Source organism: Podarcis gaigeae (assembly GCF_964106915.1).
Source record: "Podarcis gaigeae genome assembly, chromosome: 4".
Classification (NCBI taxonomy): domain Eukaryota; kingdom Metazoa; phylum Chordata; class Lepidosauria; order Squamata; family Lacertidae; genus Podarcis; species Podarcis gaigeae.
The window spans coordinates 76,058,276-76,080,614 of NC_139677.1; the positions used below are offsets into that span (position 1 = coordinate 76,058,276).

Sequence of the window (22,339 nt, forward strand, 5' to 3'; positions counted from 1 at the left end):
TTAAAAAGCATGTACCTCCCTCTATCAGACAAAGCAGTGGCAAAATCTATCCCACTCAGAAGGTTTTTGGATTCTTTGATGGAGCCAGTCATTCATCAAAGGGGTGGAATGGGAGAAGCAGCCATCTTTTCACTTCTGAAGTAGTCAGTTCAGTTCCAGGAGGGAAGCATTCCAAATCTCAAAGCCAGAAATCATTAATTCAGTCAAAATTCTGCTTGGATGGAACTCCTTTGGCATTAATGTGGATATCCCAATGTCATTCTGGAGGATTTCTACTGTAATTTAGCACTAATTAACTTCTGCATGCATGAGTGGCTCGCTGGCCTATTGCCACATCATGCTTTCCAGCTGGGGGCTTGGTGCAGCTAATTGTAGACAGAGAATCTTCAACGCATTTCTATGTCTGCCTCCGCATCATTTCAGAGAGGTAGAGAGAAAAGACTTTAGCATCAATACCAACAGACACAGAAAACCGAAAGGACCTTTGCCAATGCTTTATTTATTTATATTTTTTTAAAAATGCTGGCAATTTAGTAATGCGGTGCAATGATAACAGGAAAGATTTATCCACTTGCATGACTGCACTAAATATGCACAGAAAACATGATCCGAAAGCTTATATAATCCAGTCTCGTGAACCAGAGCCCCAAACTTGCATCAATACATTTCTGTTGGCGTGGGCAAAAGACTTGAGAAAACATATCATTTGTATCTGTTCTAGAGTTAACAGGAAATTCTTGCCTTGCACGTAACCCAGCGCCGCTCTCTGTAAGCCTGCCTCTGTGCTCATAAGACACATAAGGATTGGGTTATGAGTCCTGTGCTGTGTTCCTGCAGTGGTTTGTGACCACAAAAGTAAAGCTTATTATTCAAAATATGCCTAATATACGGCTGTGTACGCACTATACCTTCAATGCATGTTTGAAGCACATTTCCCCCCTCAAAGAATTCTGGGTGCTGTAGTTTGTTAAGAGTTGCTGGGAATTTTAACTCTTTGGAGGGCGAATTAAGCCATCATCTTTCATAGGGCCCAACTCTGTTAATAAAAGAAAAACATTGGGCCAGGTGTCTGCACCTGCCGCTGCCACCATCCTCAACCCCCACCATGCCATGACTAGTTCCTTCTCATGGAAACTCCCTAAAGACTAAGGACATGTTCACATTAATGTTTACTATGCAGCCAGCATGTTCCCACTGCTAGTTTTTTGAAACAGCATTCACACAATGTTGGCCACAATCCATATTGATCCTGTAGTTTCTTGACAAAGCACTGCTCGATGCATTTCTTCCAAACCAGTTTTAGTCTGACAAGAAGCTGGATGTGGAACGTTTGGGCCAGCCATCACACATGTGCCTATGGACGCATTGAGAATAGGCAAGGAAACCAAAAAGTTCATGTGTGTCAGGTGCAGGCATCCTTGCCCCTACTCTGATGTGAACAACAGTGTGCAAATTCAGCTTGAAATGCTGCTGGGAGGGATGATCTCTCTATATTTAAGCTGCTAAGGTGTATACATCCTTAGTCAGACATACTTCCAAATCAGCTCATTCGGCTTGTGCTTTAAGCGCAGGCAAGTAAGCCTCTGATTTCCACTCCCAAATTCCAAAATATTAAGACAAATTTGCGGACTGAATCTTGTCGTTTTGAAAGGGGGTACCATTTCATCTGCATAATATTTGTCTCACAATGTGCTGTGCAAGCGAAAGGAAGCTAAGCGCATTTAAATCTCATCTAGGCTGATGGCACTTAAGTGCACAATTAAGCTCTCAAGTCCTACATACTCCAGCAGGACTTTAAAGTGCCTTGGGTTTGTTAGACCGCATCTAATTAATTTGCTACATCTCTATACTGTCCATCAACTAAATCCTCTGGGTGATGCATACATTTGGGTGTGCTCAAAGAGACCCTTCCTATCTCGACATTTACCCTGAGCTGTTGACACACCCGCCGCAGCCCACTTTCCATCTTATGTCTCCCTATGTTTTTCATGCAAGTAGTACCTTAATTCTGTCTTTTAAAAAACCTCCACAAACCTCCTCCCACTTTCTCGTCTCAGCCCAAGGAAGTTTTGGTTTCACTGGTGTCTGGTGTTTGTGCCTCGGCAGACAGAGAATGGCAGGAAGACAGTGATGTGAGCAGAGAGAATAACCAGGGAATAAAGCAGAGCTGGCTGAGAATCTGTAATTAGAAGCCCAATTTCCGCTTCCTTCCCAGGCACTTTCTAAAATCCCTTTCTGAGGTTTCTTGACTGCTTCAAAATGGAATGTCATTGAGATTTTTTGCATCCCCTGTTTCCTTGGCAACAGGTTGGTGATGCTTCACCTAAATATGCTGTGTCTCCGTGGAGATGCTGGCGTGGGTGTGCTGTGGCAATCACAATGGGCACACAGCTTTGCCAGCCCCTCCTCTCTGCATCTATTAAATGAGACAGAAGAAGTGGCATTTTTATTTTTAGCCAGATAAGTGTTAATTTGATTAATTTCCATCACCCTTACCATCAGGACACTGGGTCTTAAGACGTACAGAAATCAGTCATTACATCACCACCACATAATAATGACACTCAGGCATTTATACAGTGCTGTATTCAGGTGTGTCAGATATCCAGGGACTTTTACATACAATAACCCAGTAAATATCTTTTCTCCCAAACTGAAAACAGGGGCCACAGTGAAAAGTAGTGTTTTGTCCAAGTCTGCCAACTGAGTTATGGCAAAGAAGGGAGACTTTAAGTACGGATTGAAGGTTCATAGCTCAGCCTCTTAACCTCCACATTACTCTAGGTCTCCAAATAATTCATGCTAGAGTCTGTTAGAGCCAAATTTTGACAACCTAAATTACTAAAATATGAGCCTTGCTGAACTCAAGACTAAAGCATGTGTACTGTTTAAACTTTGCACCTTCAACATCACGTGTACATTACAGCTCAGTAAAACTGGAAAGCTAGAACGTGTTTTGAATGCAAGAACTCCTCCGTTCAGTGCTAGTAAATCAGACACAGTTCACCAATGAGGGATTAGGAGCCTGTGTGCCAGAGCAGTCCACTCAACAGGCATTGCATCTAACATATGGCCTGGTGCAGATGAGGAGGGGGAAAGAACTGGAGGACAAGGGCTGCAGAACCCAGGACAGTTCCCAGGCTGTAGAAAACTTGCGCAGAAGCATAGGAATTTGTCTTATACAGGGGAATCTCCACTTATGTGGGGGTTCCATTCTGGCCCGCCGTGTGTGTCACTGGGATGTGTGCTAGTGGGGATTCCCCTGCCCCGCCCCCTATCAGATCCGTTTTTGGTGTGCATGTCAGTGGGAGTGCGCATACTGATCATGCATAAGTGGGGAGACACCTGTACTGAATCAGGCCATTGGTCCATCCATCTCAGTATTGCCTATGCAGATTTGCAGTGACTGTCCGTAGGTTCTTTCCATATCCTACCTGGAGATGGGGATTGAACATGGAGCCTTCTGGGTGCAAAGTCAGATGCTCTACCACTGAGCTACAGCCCTTCTCCTAGCTTGCTTTGACAAGTATGCTCCTGCCTGTGGGATCCTGAAGACAGACCCCTGCCCTGCTCAAGCCTACCCAGGCCCACTGGCGAAGAAACAGGTGTGGAGGGAGTGGACCACCCCCAGCACCACTATTGTGTACTGTGCACCCCTCCACACATCGGGTGCCACCTCCCCAGAACGCAGACTATGCCCCTGCGGGCAGTGTGCTACGCCCTCGTGGGTGGCATACCACGCCCCCAGATGCCAGCCACGCCCCTGCCTGCTCTCCGCCCCCAGTAGCAGAGCATGCAGCTTCACCACTGCCCAGGCCTATGGAATGCAACCATCTTTCTTTGTTGACTCTACTATTCTTGTTTTCCCTCCTACTGCCATTTCTATTCTGCTTTCATTTTTGGTTATATTGTGATGTTTTTAATGATCTTTTACTATTGTGTACTGTGTGTATGTGATACTATATTGTTAGCTGCTCTGTGCTCCTGGTGGGAGACAAACAAACAAACAAACAAAGATGTGAGCCTACATATGTTCTTTATCCAGTCATACTTATGTGTGGAAACAGTAGAAATGTGGCCTCATTCACACAACTGCTTGTTTAAGTCAATCTATGCAGAGATTATACTTGACCCAGGGCAGTATAGGTAGTCTGGTGAACAACCAGGGGTGAAGAAGGCCGTGATCCTGCTCTCCACTTCTGCATAGGTTCACCCTGGGACCTCAGAACCTCTGAAAAGGGCTTCAGCAAAATTTTGTTCAACTCACTTGCATACAGCAGCAGCAGAGAGCTAACTTTGAATCCTCAGCTAATCACACAATTCCTTCACCACATGAGAATATCTTTGTGGATATTCATTCCCAAGACACCAGTTTGGCTTTGGGAGAAGGGGAGTAAGATAGAGAAAGTTGCCCTGTAAAGGGAATTCACAACGTTGTGGCTCCTGCACCAGAAAGCATTAGGAGATGGAGGGTAGGGAAGAAGAAGCTCCATAATTGATCTGCAGGGTGAAAGAGTGTTTGAAAAAGAGGAATTCCTTTCATTTGAAATAACATTCTGCTTTTTTAATTCTTCTTTCCAATATATTCTGACGATCAAGGAGAAACCACTACCAATAATATCTCCTCCTTCCCACACCACGCAATGCTAAACAAAGAGCTGAAACTTTATACTTCATGCATCTGATGAAGTGGCCTGTGGTCCATGAAAGCTTTCCCCATAATAAATCTGTTAGTCATTACGGTGCCACAAGGCTCTTTGCAGTTTTTGCATCTCTGTAATGTGACTGTTTTCTTGTGTGCACCATTTATACTCCAGGCAAAACATGCAACCGTTTGATGCCCATCAAAGACGGCAAAAGATTATCAGCCAAAGAGTCACGTACAAAGAACTTCCAGTTCTCTGTTGTTGCTTCTGCGATGGGTCAGTAATGCTTTTAGAGACCAGTTGCTGGAGGGGAGAGGGCTCTTGTCCTTGGATCCCGTTTGCAGGTTCCTCACAGACATCTGGTTGTCAACTGAGAGCAAAATGCTGGGCTACATGGACTGCTGGCCTGATCCAGCAGGCTCTTCCTATGTTCTTATGTACTCCTTTCCTCTGCATATTATGCACACCTTCTACTCTAACAGCCACCAGAGTTTCTCACACACATTGCTTATCCCAGTTCCACACTATGGCTGAAATACAATAAAGGGCAATTTTAATATCTTCCTGGGAGCTACACTGAAGAGGAACATACAGTTCCTATGGCACATTGTGGCCACTTGCAGCCATAGATAGAAGGAATGAAAGCTTCCTAGTTAATCAGAGTCCATTTTCTCTCCACTGGCTTTTGCTGACATCAGAAAGCTTGGAAAAGCCCTTTAGGAAGGTTTTAGAGGACATTTTCTAGGATTTTTGTTTTGCCAAATGAGCACAAAGTAGTCACAGCAAAATTAACTCAGATTTTTGGCCATTCGGTGCTAATACCAGCCATGAAATTCTCCTCCATCAGAAAGGCCAATTAAAGGATTAACTGTGACAAATTGAAACCTGCAATGTGAGAAGATTTCTTTTTTTTTTTTTTTTTAAAAAATGTAATCACTTTTGTAGAGCATTGTTCTGGGGCTCAGCATCCTCAATATTTTTGCTACATCAAGGGAAAAAAATCTGAGTAAATCAGAAGCATTCTTTTAAAAACAACAACAGACTGTTATGGAGAATAACCAGAAACTTATTCTGTGAGCCGTCCTTTGAAAGTGGATGTATCACAAGCTTGTTCACCAAGTTTTCCCTGGGAAGGAAAGGTCTACATGCCTGCAGGGAGAGCGGTGCACAGCCATAGTCACCTGGTCTCCCTTGATGTCTGACTACAGCAACAGAGTGCAAGCAGTAAGCTGCCTGGAGCTGAAGTCGGAAAAGAATGGGGGGGGGGGGGAATTACTGGCAGACTTTATTACTGTGGAACCTGCAACCTTGTTTACTAGACAGGGGTGTCAAATGTGCCTTTGCTATTATGATGCAGAATTTTTAAAATGCAAAATGCGTCTGTTGTTTATTTTTTTTGGGGGGGGTGAGGGGTGAGAATTACTGGGAACTCACCAGGCATGCAGGAGGGAATTAAACAATTTCATCATATACTTTGATTCTCAGGAAAAAAACCTCTCATTTCTGAATTTGCTTGGAATTTACTTTGGGGTGGAAATCCCCCTTTAGAGCCAATGAGGGATTTCCTAACAATGCAAGAAGAAGAGTTTGGATTTGATATCCCGCTTTATCACTACCCGAAGGAGTCTCAAAGCGGCTAACATTCTCCTTTCCCTTCCTCCCCCACAACAAACACTCTGTGAGGTGAGTGGGGCTGAGAGACTTCAGAGAAGTGTGACTAGCCCAAGGTCACCCAGCAGCTGCATGTGGAGGAGCAGGGAAGCGAACCCGGTTCCCCAGATTATGAGTCTACCACTCTTAACCACTACACCACACTGGCTCTCATGCAACTAGAACTGTCAATCCCACCAAGGCCCTTGCCTTGCTATGGAGCAGTGAGATGCAGAGGGTCATAAGTATGATCACACCTGAGTGCCCACTCTGGTAATGCGGAACATTCCCTGACATACCAGTGAGCTAGATGCAATGACACAGGCCAGGCAATGGTTAGCATATATGTGGTGGAGGTCCTGCTGCGAAGATGACTGAAAACATGCATGAGTTGTGGTCTTTTGCACCAGCAAATCCAGTGCCACGAACCCATTTCATCCCATGTTATCCATCCTTCTTTGTAAAAATGCATAAATTCTTTTTAAAAAGTGGGCTTTTCAAAAAAAACTTTCCCGTTGACTGTGATGATTTAACCTGCAACCCTAACTCACTTACCTCCTTGTAGATAAGTGGTGTATGAACCAGGCTTTCATTACCTGAAACACTGTCTTTTTCTAATTGTTTTAATTGATTATTGCTGTTTTATTGGATTTTTGATGTTGTTGGCTGTCTTGGGTGATTTTGGTTTAGGGTTTTTTTTCAGTGGAAAGGCAGGATACAAATTTTCTTAACGAACAAAAGCAGATCAATAAATAAATGTGCTGGCAGGATAAGAATAGAGCAGTGAGTGAGAAGGGGAGAAAACCCCTCATTTCTTCCGTTAAGGCAAAACAGGCTTGGCAGTAGAAGAAATAGCCCAGAGGCAGGCCTCATAAATTAAGATTAAGCCATGAACAATGCTGTATGAACAAAACAGATGTACACAGCAAATCCTTATGCAGTAAGACAGTGTGACATATACATACCCCATCACCAACCAGGCTAGCTGATTCTAGAAAGATAATAATTTCAATCTAATATTTATGAAGCATGCTTTGCATTGGAAGGCCCCAATGATTCAGGAATCTGCCCTTTCAAATAAATGTTGTGCAAATATTTCCCCAACTGCTCTTTTTGTCTCCTCACTGACTTCCTCACAGTCACTTTGCCCCTTACTTGTCATTTAAGGAACACCTGTAGAATGACCTGTGCAGAAAGGTATTACTGCTATAGTAGGAGAAGTGGGGGAAGGAGACATAGAATTTTCTTTTTAGTAGGAGAAGGTTTTACAGGGGGTGGAAGACTCAGGAAGGAGCAGCTTAGAAGTCATTTAGAGGAAATGGCAGAAGCCTTTGGCTGAGCAATGGAACATAGGAAGCTGCCTTATACTGAGACAGGCCTTTGGTCCATGTAACTCAGTACTTTTGACACTAAGTGGCAGTGGATGTCCAGGGCATCAGGCATGGGACATTCCCAGCTCTACCTAGAAATGCCAGGGATTGCACCTGGGACCATTTGCATTCAGAACAGATGCTCTACCACTGAGCTACAGCCCTTGCCCAATAGAATGATACCGAATTGGTCCATTGGTCCATCTAGCTCAGTATTGTCTATACAGATCACCAGGGTTTTATACAGGGGTCTCCCCTAGCCCTACTTGAAAATGCCAGAGATTGAACTGGAGATCTTCTACATGCAAAACAGGTGCTCTGTCACTGAGCTATGGCCCTTTCCCAGAAGGACCAAATGGCAACCAAATCCTTGAAAGAAAGGAAAGGTATGAGCAATCACAATTGTGCTATGCAGGGAAGCTGCTGGGAGATAAATCCTGTCATGTTATGAGCTTAGTGTATTGCTGTCAACATTCTCCAAAACTCTGGATGGCTCCACTCTGGTTTCATGTAGATGTTAAACAGCACGGGGGTAAAACTGAACCCTGTTGAACCCCACACTGAAGTCTTCATGGATTGAACAATATTCCATCTGAAAATAACCATCCAAGTAGGGCTGCAACCACTGCAGAGCAGTACCACCCACCCCCATTTCGGACAGTTGCTCCAGAAGATATCGTGGTCAATGATACTGAAAGCTGTTGAGAGATCAAGGAGAATTAATAGGAACACACACACACACATACACACACACCCTCCCCCCCCAGCAGAGGACATCATACAGGGTGACCAATGGAGCTTACTAACTGAAACTCACCCAACACAACAGGACTAGACAGTGTTCTGGATGCTTGATGAGACCAATCTGCTGTAACAGTGGAATTAAGGTTCTGGAGGGTGCAAGCAGTATTATTCTCAAAATGCTTCGCAAACAAGTCACAGTGAGCCACCGTTGATTCTACCACCTGCTTTGGGTCAGACTATAGAAGTCCCCATACTAGACTTGTGATGGGGAGGATTGGAACATACTGTAAAACTGTGCAAGTGAGGTTTAAGTGAGTGGGAAGAGAATGGGCAACTACCTTTTCTCTTCTTATACAGATTAGTGTGTGTCTGTGTCAGGAATGGATAGCGTTTGGCTCTCCGTATGTTGTGAGACTACATCTTCCATCAGCCCTAGATGGATAATGGGAACTGTTGTCCACCAGTATCTGGAGGACATAGGTTAGCCATCCCTGGTCTGTATGACATTGAAATTCGGGGCCTTCTGAAAAGTACAGATTATATGTCAATGGAGCCATAAGTATATTAAATTGTGCTAACTGAAGATTTTGAGAATCTGGGATATGTTTCACTGAAAATCCCATAATTAGAACTAGGAGGCCTGTGCCAGAATTAGAGTTTGTGATTAACGCACACACCACTTTAATGCTGCCACAAGCATTTGCTTTTCCTCTGACCTACTTTAATTCAATTGCCAAACACAATATCTGAAAGGGAAAGCTCAGGAATTGGCCAGTTCAAGCTCTCCAGACCCTCTGGACCACTGTTGCCACCATCCCAATTAACACATGTTGGATGGGCCTGATGGGAGATGCTGTCCAAAACTTCTCCAGAAGTGCAGGTTGGGGACAGATTATATTTAAGCCCTATTCAGGCATATCAAATGGGATTTAAACAGGTGACCCTCCAAGATGTTGGAATCCAGCTCTCATAATCCACAGCCAGCGTGGCCAGTGGAACAAGGATGATGGGCGTTGTGACTCGGATAGACTGCATTCAAAGTCTCAGGCAAAGTTTTCTTCTGTTCCTGCTGCCAAATATACTGTTAACTGGAGATGCTTAAAATGTAACTTGTGATCTTCAGGATGCCAATCACGTCCCCCTGCCACTGAGCTAAGGCTATTCAGCTCACTTTCTTTGAAATCTTCAGACCTGATACACAACACCTTTGCACTTTGTTGTTTCATTCAATTAATATTTCTTTCTGCTACTGGTTGATTTTGAATCTAGGTGATTCTGTCACTGCTGGAACTCCCTTCTCCTTCTCTCTCTCTCTCTCTCTCTCTCTCTCTCTCTCTCTGTGTGTGTGTGTTTGTGAATGTGTGTGTGTAGTGACAGCCTCCATACAAAAGGCCTTTTAAAATCATGTTATTTTTTAGCTATAGCAACTGGATATTTTCATTCCAGAATGAATTGCTTTCTCAAAAGAAGAGGACAGCATGACTGGGACTAGATTTGGACCAGTTATTATTATTATTATTATTATTATTATTTTATCATTCACATATCTTAGATTTGAAATGACAGGAATTGTCTGAGGAAGAGTTAAAATATGGTAACTGCCACAAGGTTCTTTTGAGGGAGAATCTGGGTTTGTTGGAAGGGTAAGTAGAGGCTAAAATATTGCTGTAGAATCCTGTCTAGTCATCTACTAAATAGTTTCGAATGTTGTTTGTTTGCTGTGCATTGAGACACCTCTTAAAGCATTGTAACCAAATTTTGCATTGTAGTTCCTGATATCAAGTAGCAGGTTTTCATCTGTGTTTGGATATAATTGGTTTCCATTTTGAATTGAGATGGTAGACAGAACCTTTCAATACTGTGTTAATTTTAACCACTGATTTCAAAGCTGTGCTGATTTTTCTCAAAATTCCTGAAAAATGCCAGATATGAGGCTGCTAGTTTGTAACAGTTTCTACAAAGTCATTGATCTTGCAAAGTGTTTATTCATTGATGTGCCCAACAATCTCTGAGATGGTCCATGACTATTCTCATTTTACAAATGGCAAACCAATGGAGTGACTGACGTTGGCTTAGTACAGATGCCACAACCACACCTACAATTACATTTTCTCCCCCACAGCACCACTTGTGAGCTCTGATTCTCTCCCTCATTTCCTGGTTCATTATACCTCAACTTTGCCATGATATCCAAAGTGGGAAACCCACCATTTCAAAACCGAGTTTCCAGTACTGGTTTGTAGTAACATCAAACCCACCAACAATCCTCAGATGAAAATAGGGACATTTTATTCTACAGCAGTATCACTGCAGCCGCCGCCACCAGATTGCACATTAAGATTTCAATTAAAGTTTTCCATGATACAGACACCCCCCATGAAGCCTAGCTAGATCCAGTGACCACCCTCAAGCCCCATAACTTCCCTGCCCCCACCCCTCAAACTCCAGCCCCCGACAGGCCCACTTCCACCCCACTAGCTACAGCCTTTGCCACTACCTCATCACCCCCAGGGATGTCTCCTGCCCAGGGTCTCCTCCAGCCTTCTCTTCAGTCCTGACTTAGCTCACTTTATCCTTCTAGTTTTTGTTTAGCATGGCTGGCTGGCTGGGGGGCTGGGGGCCCACCAGGCCAGAGAGTCTCAGCTTCCCATGGCAGGGATGGTGATGGTGGCATCGTCCCCATTGCCTCACTCCCCCTTCCTCCTCCTCCTATTCCTGATACTGCTCCTGCTGCTCTACTGGCCAGCCAGTTGGGTGGCTGGCTTCCCTTCCTTGGACCCTGCGCAAGACCCTTTTCCCTGCACCCCGCCTTCTCTGACTCCCAGGAGTGGCAGCAAAGGAGGTGACATTGGTGGAGGAAGAGAAGGTGGCTTGGTTGGCAACTCCTCTCCACAGCTTCCCCCAATGCAATGTCATTTCCAGTTAGCATATCTCAACAAAGATAGGAATTGGGGGCTCTGCATAACAAAGTGAGAAGCCATGATGGCTTAAGGGTTTTTGTGGCTGTCCCAGTATTTGGGGGGCAGTTGGAGACTATGGTAACTATTCATTGCCCAATTCAAGGCCAGCCATAGTGATTGAGGAAATGAGGCAGGGAATCCCAATGCACAAGAGAGAAAGAGAGAAAGAAAGAAAGAAAGAAAGAAAGAAAGAAAGAAAGAAAGAAAGAAAGAAAGAAAAGTAAAAGAAAGGAAGGAAGCATGAAGCAAACACTCGCCAGAGTGGTGCATGGTCTGGTTATCTCTTGCTTGGACTACTGCAATGCACTCTATGTGCATTCTCTATCTCTTCACCTTTGAAGGTGACCTGGAAACTACAACTAATCCAGAATGTGGCAGTTGACTGGTGACTGGGAGCGGCCACTGAGACCACATAACACCGGTCTTGAAAGACCTACATTGGCTCCCAGTATGTTTCAAAGCACAATTCAAAGTGTTGGTGCTGACCTTTAAAGCCCTAAACGGCCTCAGTCCAGTATACCTGAAGAAGCGTCTCCACCCCCATTGTTCTGTCCAGACACTAAGGTCCAGCGCCAAGGGCCTTCTGGCGGTTCCCTCACTGCAAGAAGCCAAGTTACAGGGAACCAGGCAGAGGGCCTTCTTGGTACTGGCACCCACCCTGTGGAACACCCTCCCACCAGATGTCAATGAGAACATCAACTACTAGATTTTTAGAAGACATCTGAAGGCAGCCCTTTTTAGGGAAGCTTTTAATGTTTGACGGATTACTGTATTTTAATATTTTGTTGGAAGCTGCCCAGGGTGGCTGGGGAGGTGCAGCCAGATGGGCGGGGTATAAAAATTAATTAACTGGGACTAGATTTGGACCAGTTATTATTATTAATTATTAAAATTAATTAATTAATTTTTACCCTTTTAATGGTATTAATGGTGATGTTTTATGGCAGGGCTGGGGAAACCTCCGGCCTTACAGCTGACTGCAGCCCTCAGGACTTTCTGTCTGACCTCAGAGCTCCCCTTGATCCACACACCCCTCTCCCAAGGCCACACCCCTCACCCTTCTTGCTCTGCAGCCTCCTGGAGTGTTTCTATGTGGGTGAAATGTGTCCTTGGATAGCTATGATGCCTCTTGCTTGCCTGACTGGAGGATGGAGAGATAGGCACGTGTGTGTAGAAACCTCTGACTTTTGCGTGGCTGAATGTAGCTCACAGTACAAAGATAAGAGTTGTGTGTTTGCACAAATGGGTACCATTTTTGCCTCTGGTCATGCCCACCACTGGCATGTGGCCCCTAGAAAGTTGCCCAAGGAGTGTGGGCTTGGGCTGAAAAAGGTTCCCCACCTTTGCTTCATGGCAAACCATAAAACATATTGATGGTCTTATCGCTTCTTATTCAGCTTTTGTGCATCATTGTCTGGGGAGGCAGAAGGTATAGTCAGAAGAGGGAAAAGGCAATACCAGCAAGCCCTTCAGATTTGAGCAGAGGCCCTGTGCCAACCAGGGTTATGGAGGCTCTTTGCTTCAGAACATTGGGGGAAGAGTGCACTTGTGTGCGCAGGGGAAGGGAGGATAAGCAAACCCATGTAATGTAAAGATTCATAGGACGTAGCTAGGCAACCCTGGAATGATTCAAATAAATGTTTTACTACTGAAAAATGAATTATGTGGCTTGACAAAGCCTTTCAAACAACAAGTATTCATTCCACTTTCCTCCCCTCCCCCAAATTAAAATTGAATACATGATTTGAATAAAAGTTCAGGTGTCTGAACATTTTAAGTACAAGCAACTCCCCTATTTGCACACGACTGCACACATGCATGGTGCCGGGATCCTGGAAGGGGGTCCCTGAAATGGGGAGTCCTCTGGGAATCTTTGTGGCTTGCAAGGAGACCCTTCCCAGAGCCTGAAGAGGAAGCCCTTTTCAGGCTCTGGGGAGGACTTCCTTGCGAGCCAGAGGAACAGTGGGACTTTGCTGAGGCTTCCCACCAAACAGCTGATGCGCAGGGTAGAGCAGCAGCCGCAGGTGCTTCCCCGCACATCAGCTCTGGAAGCCGCCCTGTCCCCCCGGCTTGTGTGCATGTGAGCCTGAGAGACAGGGCGGCTTCCTTGATGGGCAGAGCTGAGGCACAAGGAAGAAGCCTCCCCTCGACTCTGCTGAGCAACCCCCAAGTCACTCTGGCTCATGGAAGACGGAGAGGCGGGGGCGGGCTTTATTAAGCCGCTCAGCTGATGGACAGGAAAGGCTCCCCATGCCTCAGCTGAGCAGCCTCAACAAGGCTCTGGCTCATGAGGAGACTGTCCCCCGAGCCTGAAGAGGATGTCCTCTTTGGGCTCCTGGGTGGGTCTCCATGTGAGCTGGAGGGGCAGCAAGGCTACTTCAGCTGAAACACAGAGAAGCTGCTGCTGCTGCCCTACCCCACATGTCAGCTGTTAGGCAGTGATGCTGAACAGCTCCACAAAGCCCCACTGCCTCTCTGGCTCACGAGGAGACCCTACCTGGAGTCTGAAGAGGTCCTCTTTGGGCTTTGGGGTAGGTCTCCTCATGAGCCACTAGGACTCCCTAGGGTGCTCCGCATTATTTGTGATTTTGCATATGCATGCTGCGCTCTGGAATGGAACGCATAAATGCGGAGTCACCCGTATGCTGATCCAAGATGATTTCAGAAGGTACAGCCTTGGTCAGACTCCATTTGGAGTACTGTGTCCAATTCTGGGCACCACAGGTTAAGAAGGATATTGACAAGCTGGAATATGTGCAGAGGAGGGCAACCAAGATGATATAGTGTTGTGGAAACCAAGCCTTATGAGGAATGGTTGAAGGAGCTGGGTATGTAGAGCAGTCAGGCTAAAACACAAACTGAGTATAGAACAGGGCTGCAACGGCTACTCACAACAATTGCCTTGCCGTGCCCTGTCTCCATGGCTGGAAGAGGTAATGCTTATGAATACCACAGAAGGAGAGAGTGCTCTTGTGCTTGGGTCATGCTTGTAGTCTTCCCATAGGCATCTGGTTGGCCACTGCAAAGTCAGGATGCTGGACCATATGAGCCATTGGCCTAATCTAGCAGCTGCTTCTTATGCTCTTATGGCCTGGGGCAGGGGCCTGGTATGGTCTGGAAAGAGCCCCAAGGACCAGACGGAGAGGCCCGGCGAGTTGCATTTGGATCCTGGGACTGAGGTTCTGCACCCTGAGGTAAACAATGGCAGGAGGGAGTCTGGCTCACTGCTAGACCCGCTGTATGGCCAGTTGCTCTATCCAGGAGTGGTAAATGAGACTTCTGAACATGCTCAGGAGTATTAGTTCAACTTCTTGAGCCTGAGGCAGCGTGCTGGGGCTCCTTTCTGTTGCCTTTTACGCCTTAATTTCAAAAATGTTCTTTTTTTGCTGGTGGGGGCAGGGAGAGAACTGACAAGGGTGCGGGGTGGGGTGGGATGGAGAGAACTGGCAGGATGGGACACAGTTCTGCCATCTGGGTTTTGCAATCACTGCTTGTGAATTAAATTGGAAAAACCCCAGATTTGTTTTTTAGGTGAAGTGAGGGCTGTTTGCCCATTCCTGATTTTGTCAGGGGGTTATGGTTGTTAAATCCAGTCTAATACTAGATGCACCCCTCTCCTATTAAAGAGGCCACACTCTTAAGACACTGTTCAGGTTATGTTGTCCATTTATTTCAAGAGCATTTTGTGTACATAACCCTGCATTGGATTACAGGTAGGCTGGTTAATTAAGTTTCAACTTTGGAACAAAGACCACGAGAGTTAAAAATAATAAACATGTGGCTGTGTGGGAAGACCTCAGTGACAGATCCTGATGAACAGGAAAGTTCAAGAAATATGTCAACTGGGGAAAAAGGGATTGATTTTATTTGAGTTTTCATTTCAGTAACTCTGAAATGGCTCAGATCCATGAATTTCCACATTTGGCAGTTAGTCATCCTGCCTCAGATTCTCAGAAGGCACACGTAAATGTGTGCTGTGATTATTTTCCTGGACGTTCCAATGATAATGTATGCATGGTGCATATGTGAATGTTTTCATGCATGCCTACACATATATGCGCTCTATGTGAAGCTGCCTTTGAGGCTGCCCTGGAAGCTGCAGCTAGTACAAAATGTGGTGGCTTGGCTGCTCACTAGGGCGGAATATCGCCATCATATGATGCTGAAAGAATTACATCAGCTGCCAATTTGCTACTAGGCTGGGTTCAAGGTGCAGAGCCCTTTATCTTCTGAAGAGCCACAGGTTCCTCACCCCCACTTTATAGTCTTTCAGTGCATGTCGACTAAGAAGGAAGTCCCACTGAGGCTGCTTCCAGATGATGGACATTCAACCTGACTTGTTTGCAGGGAGGCTACACAACGTGGCATCAAAGCAAAGCTTAGCCCATTTCGCCATCACTTTCCTTCTCACAAAAAGTCTCCATTTTTGTGGGTTCGCACTTCCATTCCACTTTCCCCCAAGGAGTTCAAGGTGGTGTCAATGCTTCTCTTCCTCTTCGTTTTATCCTTAGAACACCCCAGTGAGGTAGATTTGGCTGAGAGACTGTGAATGGCCCAAAGTAACCCAAGTGAGTTTCATGGCTGAAGTAAGGATCTGAACCCCAGTTGCCCAGTTACCTAATCCCAACCCTCTAACCACTATGCCACACTGTCATGGTGCAACCTGACAAATGTGCCTGAATCCTTGCAAGCGACCCCTCAGGTAAGCACATAACAGGATCCTACCCATCTTAAAGACAAGTGACTCTGTCGTCTGTGCAATTGCATGGTGCTTCCCGGTTGCCAACGTGTTTGTGAAATCTGCCTGTACTTTTGTTATACGTGCATGTGGCTGAAGGGTGCAGCCCACCCTCAGGGCTATCTTCCAGTCTATACTATGCCACATCACGTCACGCTGGTAACACACTGCATGCATTCGCCGTTGACTTACTACTTTTCTTTTACACAGACACACCTCTGTGGCCCCTGCTTGCTCCTTTTTCTAACCACTACGGTGTGAATGAGTTCTGCACCTTTTTTATTTTTAAACGACCCACTACGAAACACAGCTGCCTTTTGACAATCATACGTTGCCACACCCCCTGAGCAGTCTGCAATGTTCTCTCTCTCCCCCCCCCCCACGCCCACCCCGCAATTTTTGTACAGTGGGAAAGTCGCTGGGTAATTGGGTCCAGATTGGATAGGTTTAAATATTCATGAGGCTGGCAGAGGACTTGCGAGGGGGTGGCTGCCTTGATAGTGGTGATGTTGGTGGTGGTAGGGGGCTGGGGGTGGGGAAGTGACTAGTCACTGAGAGCTGCCAGTGAACAATTCTGGGAAAGAGGAAGGGAGGGAGGGAGCGAGGGGGAGAGCGAGCGAGCGAGAGAGCATGTGTGATGAGCAATAGCTGTGGACCTTACAGTTGCTGCTAACTGCCCTGGCGTGTTTGTGAGAGTGAGGGTGTGCGTGTGTGTGAGTGTGTGCGAGGAGCGAGAAAGAGGGAGGGGAGGGAGTGGAGAGGGTGGGGGGAGAGATAAGAGAGAGAGAGAGAGAGAGGAGGAAAAAGGAGAGAGGAGAAGGAAGGAACAACAAGGAAGAAAGGGGACAATACAATCATGCTGTGCTGTATGAGAAGAACAAAACAGGTAGAGCTGAAGATTTTATACCTCTTTTCCGCCGAGAAATTCCTAAGACTTGTGGGCTTAATGTGCGTTGGATCTGCGTGCAGGAGAGAAAGAAAGATTCTTTTTTTTTCTTAATATAGGAAACTGCTTCCTTTGCAATTCTTTAGCATCTTCCCACGAAAGGCTCAGATCACACCCCTTCCATGTATGCAGCGGAGGGGTGGTTTTTCCTCTCTCTTTCTCTGCCTCCCGTGGAGTTGGCGGGTGGGTGGGTGGGGGGAAGGCTGCCTAATGATCAGAACTGGGGAGCAATAAGGGGGATATCCTTGTTAGACACACCTGGGGGAGGGGGGTCGTGGGAATGTACGTGGCATAGGATTGTCTATTTAGGATTTGTCGAGGGTGTGTGGATATGGATGGGAGGAAGGAGAGAGGAAAATGGAGAGGGGGAGCGTTGAGGCAATTCCCTTTCATACACCCCCTTCCCGAGCTACCATGTGAATCTTAGCTGAGAGATGCTTTCTGTCTGTGATTGTTCTAATAGAGATTAGAAGGAGCTTGGAAGATGGGTGTAGGTTTTCCTTCTCCTCCTTTTCTTTAAGCAACTTGAAGAAGAATAGCTCTACCATTCCTCCCATTGCCTTTTAAATTTTTTTTTCTTAGGGGTGGGGGAAACAAATGAGCTGCTAGGAGAGATTAGGGGTGTGGGCTGGGGTTCCCTCTGCAATTCCTTTCATGCCGGGGACACTTGGACAACTGTGCACCAGCTGGTAAAAGAGACAGAGGACCACGCCTCTGTTAGCTCTCAGCTACGGTGGGATGGGGAAGATGGAACAGTATATGAACTTGGTGGAAACTGGTTAATTTCTTGTTGGCTCACAAGGTTTTGAGGGGGGGGGGGAAGCAAGTGGGGTTTTGTGGAAAGACTGAGAAGGCATTTCATTTCCAGCAATGATAAAATTGTAAAGACGCCCTCAGACAGCCTTCTGCCCCTCCACACACCTTTAAACTCCACTGCTGGTCAATGGTCAAGTCTGCTCCAAATCCTTCTTTGTGGAGAGGAATTTATCTTATTCATCATGTGGTCTAACTTCTGATTTATTCAAACTGGACCAGGATTTTGGTGTCTTTGATGTGTGGAAAATGGATTTTGTATATGTATAGGTTTTAAAAGAGAAATCTCAGTAGGTTGTTTTTTAAAAAAATATCTGGCAGCTTCCTTCTAGTATATCAGCTTGTTCCATAATGCAGCATCTAGGGTGTTGGGTGGGTGGAAACTGTGGTGTTTGAAATGGTTATTTGTGACTACTGAATATCTGGATTTTGAAAAGCCGCATGCCTTTCCGAGCCAACATATATGTTAGAAAGGTGGTCTGAAAGATCTCTAGGGTGGGGTTGGTGAATGGGAACTTCCACTTGCAATAGCATCTATTTCCGAATGTGTGTGTGTGTGTGTTTTAGACACACTCCAGTTGGTGGTACATTCACTAAATCCTGAAGCAGAGTGGTCATAGAACATGTTGCAGTCAGCCAGCAGAGCATATTCAGTAGCCATATGTGGGATGAAAAGGCAGCAGGAGGAAGGCAAAAATGACACAGCAGTGAGTGGAGAGGCTTAACACATTTTAAAATAAGGTAGCAGCAGCCTCTGAAGCTTTTGGGAGTGATAGGCTTGTGAGAGGAACAGTCACCATCTTTTCAAAGGAGAGCACATGGCTAATATCCTACCCACCTCATGGTTATGCTCTTACACTTTTTCTATGTATGTGGGTGGGTTTTTATGCTTCCTAGTTTTCATGCACATTTATAAATCTGTGCTGGATTAAAAAAGAAAAGAAAAAGGCACTCTTTCAGACACCAGCCACACCCCTTTACACACCCCTGAGTGCTTTTCCATGGATGCAACCATACATAGGTATATTTAGATGTGTGGGAAAATGCTCTATCAATATACAATTCAGTGCACATACTTTTGCAGACACAAAGAGACACACCCATGCACATACCCACTCATTCATACACACATAGACATAACTGCACACAGGTGCAAACCTTTATTCAGACACACCCACACATGGATCTCCGTTCTACCCTGAGAGTTATACTGCTTGCGCGCACACACAGATCATGCTCATAAAACACATAGAAGTTCAAACCTATACCTTATAAACCAAACCTGGAGAAAATGAAGGAACCCCTCTCTTCCCATGCTTAACCCCCTTCCTGCTCTTCCTTTCAACTATTCAGGAAAGGAAAGCCAGATAACAGACGACCGTGATCTGAAGTGGGTGTTTCCAAATTTAAGGGAGGTTTATTTGCTTCCTGGGGAATCCCCTCCTGTATTTTTGCTTGCAAAAGGACAAATAGCAGAATTCTTTTGGGGGCTGGGAGTTGGGTGTGGGTGGACTCTGAAGTACATATCTGTTTCCATGCATCTATGTTGATCATATGTATTTGAATGTATATGTGGTATTCTAGAAGGATAGATGTAGAAGTACATATATCCAATTTTAGCCTCCCCCCTTCAAAATCTATGCCTATAGTTTGTTTGTGCCTGTAACCGGAATGCACAGAACGAAACATTATACCTAACTGGCCTTGCAGAGGCACAACCTAGATTTCTAACACCTTGGCAGCTGTATTCCTTTTAAAAAAACCCACCACCATTAAAATGCTGAAAGGTGATGCGGAAGAATAATTGGAGATTAGATTTGGGTATATTTCGAAGATAAAATCCTAAAGTTTATATTGTACTCTGTGATTGGAAATGTGCCTTATATATGTTCCATTAACCAATGGCTGTGCTTCTCCTGTTTTCTACTATATATTGAAACAGACAAATACTATGTGGCTAAAGTGCTCAGTAATGGATGGAATGGGTGATTAAATGAGAGCTAGCATTTCCCACTTGTAGGTGAGAGGATCCTTGCCTTATTCATTGCTTCCCTGATGCAATACACTTGTGTTTGAGAGAAAGAGAGGTTTGAACCCTGCCACACCCATGAAATCAAAGGAAGGGGAGGGGTACAAGGAGGAGGTGGAAGAAGAAGGGAGAGCCTGCATTTCTTCCCTCTTCCACAGGAGTAGCATGGACAAGCTAGGATCTATCTATCTATCTGGACACTGTTTAATGCAACTGTAGAGCAATCAAAGGTTAGGCAACTGTTTCAGCAATTAGTGTTGGATAGTGTAGTGCCTTTTAAAACACCAGGAAGGCGGAAAGGTACAGGGGAAGATGGAAAGAAAGACAGGAGTAAGCACCAGAGAGGAGGTTTTATTTCTTCAGGGTATCATCTGTCTCATTTTTTTTTAAAAAAACCCTTACTTATGCTGCATAATGCAGAGGTTGCAAACTTGCAAGGGGTGATATGTACCTTTAAATACTGAGGCAGGGAGGAGGTGAAGCCATCTCCCTTCTTTGTGGGAGGGAAACTCAAGCATCTGCAGCTGATTCCCCCCCTGATATAATGGGCTACAGCAATATCATCAACTAAAGCCCACAGAACTATATCACTTGGCACTGGCTGTAGATCATGGCTAGAGCTTATCTTGCAGACAGACATGACACGCGGCTTCTCAAAACTTTTAATTTTAGCTTGAGAGGGTTTTTTTGTGGCTGGAGGCTTTTGAGGATCTTACATTCCATCCATGACTATTGTCTTTGAAGATTTCTTATAAATCAAGCATCTGCATGGAAATACTCAGTCTCAGTTCTCTTCCTCCTCTCTCCCTCCCCTGCCCCCTCCCCTCCAATTTCTGAACTCCTTGGTTATTATAGAAATGGATTTTTCATAAATCACTTAGTGTAACCCATCCCCCTTTGCATAGATGAGCTTCCCAAGAGGTTTAATTGAAAGCAGTTCTTCCATAAAGTAAAAGGGAACCAAGATGGTTAGTGGAAGATGTCACCCTTTCCTTGTCGGTACAACTTTCCCATCAGCATTCATAGCCACATGTCAGAACTAAAGGGGCATTTGTGGTTCTTTGAATTCTGATATAAGAGTTTTTAAAGCATATTTCATAAGGGAAATAAAGCCCTTCCCAAGAAACACCTTGAAAACATGGCTATGCCAGCACATCTGTCCATAACCACACCCACAGTCATGATTTCGAGCTGTTTCTAGAGAAGATAATTTGGTGTAGGGCTTTCTTTCTTAAGCTGAGCAAAAGAAAGCAGTTTTTCAAATGGAGATTGTATTTCCATGTTGGAAAGGTTTTCAGAACTTAGAATTCTCCCAGCCACTTCTGCAGTCAACATTTAGGTAATATGTATAACCTGAGGCTGTCTTCCTGTGCGAGGGCAAGATGATGCGACTGTTGCAAAGGCAATGTCCACAGATTATATGAATTTAGAATACACCCCCTTGTCTGCAGCTCTTTTATGCTGTGCCTATCTTTTTCACATTAGGTGTGTAAAATACTAAGACCTTTGACCCTCTCTTTCTGTGATTAGTTTGTAAAACAGTTATCCCATGCTGTGGGGGGCATGGCTCTGCTGGTCAGAGGCTGCCTTGAGTGCTTTGCCTTTCACTGTGCTGAAGGGTGTGGATGGTCCAAAACCTCTGCTTGTTCTGTTCTTAATATGTGCATCTATAAATGATTGACTTTCTCAGTCACACAGGGAGCATATAAACTGCAGGTTCCAAGTGGCTCACACTGAGAAGATGTTTGCAGCCTGGGTAGTCTCTTCCTGCCCCATGGCGTGATTTTATGCACAACTCCTGAGCTTTGTTTTGTCCCACACCACAGAGGCATACATTATCAAAGGGCTCAGCTTCTCCCATGATCTTTGAGTTTATAACCTGCAGGCTCCTCCTTCCTGCTGTGTGTCAACTGAGAGTTTTTGACATCCCATTTTGAATGGGTTCATATACCTTCAGGGTGCAATGTTTTTCAAAAAAAGGACATTGCATTGTATATAGAACTTGCCCATGCCTGACTCCCATAGAGGCCTAGTTTTCAGGACTGCCACCTATTTGTAACTGCCCATGAAAGTGAACAATCAGAAGTAAGGGTCATGACTGCTCTTTGCAATGGTACCAAGTGACTGAGTTCTGGTAGAAGGGGGTTTAGTGCAAAGGGAAAGGATTTGGCTCACACCAGTGGTTGCCACCACAAAAAACTACTCCATGTTGTCTTGCCTGTAGTCTACAAGAGTCACAGCATATGGATCATGTGAGTTACTTCCTCACTTCATCCCATGTCTGCACCAAGGGCTTCAATGAAGGCATGGCGTTAATGTGGAAAGGAATAGCACAATAGAAAGTGTCATATGATTCAGCGCTTGTATATCTTACTGCTGCACTGTGCAGACCAACTACTGAAGAACCATTTTGGTGGGGCCCATGAGGCTACAGAGAACAATG

The 22,339-nt window shown here is 45.2% G+C and overlaps 2 protein-coding genes across 2 annotated transcripts in view; one reads left to right on the forward strand and one right to left on the reverse strand.

Annotated features, from left to right (window-relative positions):
• Positions 1 to 6,284, reverse strand: part of ZBTB20 (zinc finger and BTB domain containing 20) — a 641,091-nt gene extending 634,807 nt beyond the window's left edge. The window contains exon 1 of the mRNA XM_083736534.1: positions 6,263 to 6,284. The gene's annotated coding sequence lies outside the window, so the exon portion shown is untranslated. The remainder of the gene's footprint in view (positions 1 to 6,262) is intronic.
• Positions 6,285 to 16,680: 10,396 nt separating this feature from the next.
• Positions 16,681 to 22,339, forward strand: part of GAP43 (growth associated protein 43) — a 53,356-nt gene continuing 47,697 nt past the window's right edge. The window contains exon 1 of the mRNA XM_083737416.1: positions 16,681 to 16,994. Coding sequence (XP_083593542.1) covers positions 16,965 to 16,994 — 30 coding nt within the window. The 5' untranslated portion in view covers positions 16,681 to 16,964. The remainder of the gene's footprint in view (positions 16,995 to 22,339) is intronic.